This window comes from Pteropus alecto, unplaced genomic scaffold (genome assembly GCF_000325575.1).
Source record: "Pteropus alecto unplaced genomic scaffold, ASM32557v1 scaffold25, whole genome shotgun sequence".
NCBI lineage: Eukaryota > Metazoa > Chordata > Mammalia > Chiroptera > Pteropodidae > Pteropus > Pteropus alecto.
In genome coordinates this window covers 22,753,244-22,759,243 of record NW_006441955.1, presented here as the reverse complement: position 1 = coordinate 22,759,243, position 6,000 = coordinate 22,753,244, and the positions used below count along the sequence as shown (strand labels likewise).

Sequence of the window (6,000 nt, the reverse complement as noted above, 5' to 3'; positions counted from 1 at the left end):
TAAATCCAGCAGCAATTATAGTAATTCTGTATTTGCTAAAATAATTCCTGTAACAGGCAGCGAGAGTTGAATTCCAAAAATTAAAAAAAAATAATATCCCTACATCCTTAATAAAAGCAGATATCAAAAAAATATATACACCAAGCATACAGTGTTAAAATAAAACTAGTGAATGTAATAAAAGATCCTATAAAGATTATCAAGTCATAATACTTACTACAGGTCTGGTTTTATCAAAAATTTCCATTATAATTTTAAAACCGGCTCCTTCACCAAGTAAAACATTTTCTTTAGGTACTCTCACATCTTCAAAGACAAGTCCTCTTGTATCTGAACATCGCTGGCCCATATTTAATTCCTAATGAGGAAAATAATATATACATATTCAGGAACATTTTTTGAACTCGCATGAAATTTTGCTTAAGCCACTGTTTATGACTTTCTGCAACTGTCTGAAACAGGAGTCAACAAACTACAGCTTGCAATGCCTGTTTTCCAAAGAAAGCTTTATTAGAATACAATCACACTTATTCATTTACATATTGTCTATGGCTACCTGCTTGCTACAATGGCAGAATTGAGTAGCTGTGATGGAGACCATATAGCCCTCAAAGTCTCAAATATTTACAATCTGGATCTTTACCAAAAAAAGTATCAACCCCTAGACTGAAATAACGTTTCATAAACTTTGAAACCAACACTTGTCTAAAGGTCTACTGTTAATATTATAGCAGACTGTTAATATTAAAGCAGACTGTTAATATTAAAGTACTTGGAAGCAGACTGTTAATATTAAAGCAAGCAAAGTAAAAAATTCGTTTACGACTGTATATTCCTATATCCCATTCTTACACTGCTTATTAAAAATGAGCTGAAAAATTTTTTTTCCTTAAAGCATCATTTCTGCAACTTCCTCTCAAATAATTTAGCAAGTAATGCTGTTACACACACACAGACACACACTCTCACACACACACAATGAAGAAATAAAGGAAATATAGCAAAATGTTGACAATTTGTGAATCTGGGTAAAAGGTATATAGGTATTCGTTATACTACTCCCAACTCTTCTGTTGGTTTGACAAAAAGTTGAGAGCATGTAGCTACTTTGGCAGTTTCTTATAAAGTTACACATATACTTACCCCATATCTAGCCCTCCTAGGTATTTATCCGAGAGAAATGAAAATAAAGGCCTACACATGAATGCTTTTATAGCAGCTTTATTTATAATTGCTAAAAACTGGAGGACTGTCCAATTGCTGAATGAATGGATAATGGATATATGGTACATCCATAGAGTGGGATATTACTAAGCAGTAAAAGAGATGAATTACTACTGATCAGCAGCAACATGGATGGATGAATCTCAAAAGCACTATGAAAAGTAAAAAGTCAGACAAAGAAGGCTGACATTATTATTCCACTTATATGACATTCTGGAAAAACAAAACCTATATGGAAATCAGATCAGTAGTTGCTTTGAGTTGGGAATAAGGGAATTGACTAAAAAAGAGTACATGAGAACTTTTTGGGGTGCTGAAATATTCTGTATTTTGAGTGGGGTGGCAGTTACACAAACATTTGTCAAAAGTATTAGAAATAGATATGCAAAAAGGGTGAATTTTTTATATGTAAATTCTGCCTTAATTAATTTTAAGAAAGAGCGAAAACAGAAATTCAGCTTTTACTCAGTACATTACTTTGCTAGCCCCATTAGTTAACCTAAATTAAATGTCCCTAAATTAAATGTCCCCAATCAGATGTTTGCCAAGTGCTTTTCCTGACATTCATAGTAAAAAAACGATATAGCCTTCAAATATAAAATGAAATTTGTCTATAGGTTGTATGTACATGGAAGCAGACTGTTAATATTAAAGCAGATTGTTAATATTAAAGTACCTGGAAGCAGACTGTTAATATTAAAGCAAGCAAAGTAAAAAATTGAAGACAAAGTTACAAATAATATACAGTTTGACAGAAAAAGAAACCAATACCTCTTTGTCCTTATAAGTCAATAAACTCTAGTAACGTAGACCTTCACTAAGATACAATGAGAAAACTGTTTATGAAAACACCGTTTACTCTCCTATTTCTCAAATTCACCCCAAATACCAAAACATTTAAAACCAAAAAGCTTCCTAGACTCATCTCAATCCATATAATTTCCAAAACACAAAATGTTTTGAAAAACATCAAATTTCACAAATTTGTAAGGTCTTTTACTTTCTAGAGATGGCCACAAATTTGGTCTAACTTTTCTGGCAACTACTTTTAAAAAAATAACATGGATAAAACATAAATGAAAACAAACCAATTGCTTGGAAGAAGCACGACTATTCTTAGTACTTATATTTTGTTATATACAACAATCTCATTATAGTTTTATCTGTAAAGTGCAGTCTACCTTTAATATCTACTTTTAAAAGAAAATATATAGAATAATATAGTGCCAGAAACTGCATTGGACAAGTTTCTAGGACATCTTACTACTAATCTCAACTCTGCCTCTAAGTATGTAAACTTAAAGAATTTCACTTGGATGTCAATTTCAGTATTTGGTAAACAGACTGAAATAAGTATGTATCAAGTTATCTTCCATCTTTAATATTCTACGACCTAAAAGAGAAGTAATCCCTCTCATATACTCTAGCAACATGCTTGCAATTTAAAGAGGCTTGAGTAAAACTGATTCTGATGGTTTTGGAAACAAGATTACACACTATGGGCAGTGAACACAAAATGCCTTACTGTTGAACTATACTCTTGAAATTTACTGGATTTCGTTAACCAGTGTCAACCATAAAAACAAAACAAAACAAAAACTTCTTAGGAAAAAATAATCTAAATAAAATAAAACAGGATTATAAAAACATATATGAGTGGTTCAGAAATTTGCATAACTTGGTCAATTCAAATTAGTCTTTCCAGTTCAGATTATGTCCCCCTTAGTCTATTTAATCTGACCAGATAATTTGCACCTTTCTCCATCTGGGAGGAAGAAAATATATACATATAACCTTTAGTAACTCTTACTTAAATTCCATAATTCCTCCTTTACTTTAGATACAGACATTATTTGGTCATTTTCTTTTTTACAAACTGATTTTGCAAAGAGTTTTACAGCTGTAAAACTGAGTCTCTTCCTATCCTGTTTTAATCTTAAATCATCCTTCCTTAAAGTAATTAAAGATTACTTTAATGACTTCATTTCTTCTTTGATTTGTTAAATTTTAAACTCTTTTCTTTTTAGTCTACTTTAAATGCTACTGCTAAATTATTTCTTCACAGATCACACTTTCCAAATATGTTAAATTACTTTTCTTATTTAAATAAAGTTTTTCTTGCCTTCCCACATTCAAGGCTCTTTCCCATTTCCACACTTCTCAGGCACAGATTTTTAGTGTTGTATGACCTTGGAAAATCAATTTATGTCACTTTATTTTAATCCATAAAATGTGCATAATGCCACTTATTCTATGTAAAAGGTTGTTATAAGGATGGAAAAAAGTGGGTAAGTCTTGAAAGATCTAAAACTCTATTACTGGGAAGGCCATATAAATGACAGTTTGATTTCTGCTTCATTATCTCTCACAACTGTTATTAGCATTCTCCACAGACTGGCACGATAAAAGGCCACTCTTTCAAATAACGACTTGAAATGATAATTCTCAACTTAAAATCTCTAGCGATATACAGATAACATTTTGATAACATCAAAACACAGCTTTATTTTTATTCCAACTTAATACAAACAAAATATTTTCAATAAAGGAAACAAATAGTTATTTTGAAATTTACGGTAAAATAATATTTGAGGCCTTTAATCACTGATAAATATACACTTTACCTTTCTTCCAATCTGCAATCCTGGAGTATCTGCTTCTACAATAAATCCAGTAAAGGCTTTACTAGCAGGAGCCTTAGGATCCAGATCAGAACGAGCCAATAAAAAATACCTAAAAATATATATATATACACACACACACACATACATGATGATAATGATATTAACAGATAATACATGGTGATTGCTATCTCAGTTAACCCTCCCAACAATCCCAATTATTATTACCCTCTTTTCCAGATGAAGAAATGAAGAATCACAGAGGTTTAAAAGCTTGCCTAAGTCACATAGCTATGATGTGGTGGAACTAGTATTTCAACCCAGGTCTACTTCTTAATTAATATGGTATTTAATTTTTGGTAATATGAGTTGCAAGTAAAAATTCCTTGTATCAAGACACTACAATATAAAAAGAAAGCATGTGCATGTTGAAACTGACACCTTCCCAAAACTAGTTCAATTCTTTAAGGGATAAGCTATCTGGAAAAGAAGGGCAAACAGGACTGACTGCCTGTGAAAAGGAATTATATGACGTAGAGACTGCTATGCTCCGACTACTGACCTCTTTGTGTAGTGAAATCAGTACTTTTGTTATAGCTGAATGCTTATGAGTATTTTTTGAGTTTTCCCTCCATAAGAATTTGTCCCAGAAAGATTTTTAAATGAAACAGCAGGAAAAAAGCCAGAACACCCAAATAGCCATGTATCCCATATTCTAAATACCCTGGTATAGGAGAATTTTCTAAAAATTCCTTAAGAAATTTTATTTTCTATGTTTAAAACTAATAAGTTATCATATACTCTATAATTTTATTTAAGAGTAAAAATATAGTAAAAATTGTTTAGTTTCATATATTACCTAAACAGGATTATACACTATGGGCAGTGAACATGAAGAGTTGTACTTAATAAGTTCTTAAAATAATGAAAACTTCTAATTACATTGTTAGATTTCTCTCAACATGTTCAATTTCAATTGTTTCTTCTCTTTTTTCTTACTTGCTGACATTATGATACCCTACTGAGAGATAATGATATCCATAATACTGGACCCTCACAAAGGGATTGATAGACACATTTAAAATAAAACAACTTCCTGATAGGCTCATTCCCAGGAATAATGCTTTACTTGCCAGAAAACTGGACTGCAAAGCATACAGATGTATTGAATCAGAATTTCTGCAGATGAAGAAAGAGAGCCCACTCAGTTCATTATTCCAATCACCAGAAAGTTCTTCTAGAAAGTCTCTATTTATATACCTGTAGTGATGGATAAATACCTTATTTCCATGACAACTTAATATGTACTGGACAGCACTGCTGAAAAACTTGTCCTTATGTTGAGCTATATTCTACATTTGTCTAACTTCTACTGACTAATTCTAAATTGGCCTGAAGCAAATGTGCAGACCTGCTCTTCTGATATTATTTCAAAAATTTCAAAATTCTTCTAAAATAACCAAACCTAATTCCTATCGTCTTCACAGGACATGTTTTCTAGGTTTCTCCTAATTGAGACACTTACTTGATTCTGGATTTATTCCATTTTGTCAATGCATGTCCTAAAGTGTTGCCCAGAACTGTTACCATTTTTCAAACCCTCTTGTTGATGCTATACTTGTTACTTCAGCATGATATTACATTAGCTTCTTAAAGGCATATATATAACACTGTTGCTTTCAATTGAACCCACAGTTATTAAATAAACTTTCATCTTTCTTTCTACAAATAATGCTATCAAATATGTTATTCTTCAACATTTTAGCTTTATACACGTGATTTTATGATCTTCTGTTGAACATCATGTCATTATTTTTGGACCTACCTATTTGGAACTTTTAGATTTTATTAAAGTAAAATTCTGTCTTCTCTAAAAGATAATCTAAGTTTTAAGACAGCCATTGCTTATTGCTCAGAATAAGAGAAATGTACTTTATCAATGGTTTTCTTTTTTCCTTAGTCTTAAGGGAATGGCTGCAAGGAGGTGCTGGTGTAATATATGGAGAAAGGAGCTAGTAAGCCAGGTAGATGGGAATTCTAGCTTTCCTAATCAGATTCAACCGTAGCCGGTGTTTTAATTTTATTTTACAGATTAAACTTTGGGTTAATTTGAAGAAATAGTTCAGGGCTTAAAAATAGATTTTTGAAATCACTG

The 6,000-nt window shown here is 31.6% G+C and overlaps 1 protein-coding gene across 1 annotated transcript in view; it reads right to left on the bottom strand.

Moving 5' to 3' along the window:
• Nucleotides 1-6,000, bottom strand: part of ACADM (acyl-CoA dehydrogenase medium chain) — a 29,229-nt gene that overhangs the window by 9,090 nt on the left and 14,139 nt on the right. The window contains 2 exon segments of the mRNA XM_006919330.1: nucleotides 218-358; nucleotides 3,849-3,957. Coding sequence (XP_006919392.1) covers nucleotides 218-358; nucleotides 3,849-3,957 — 250 coding nt within the window.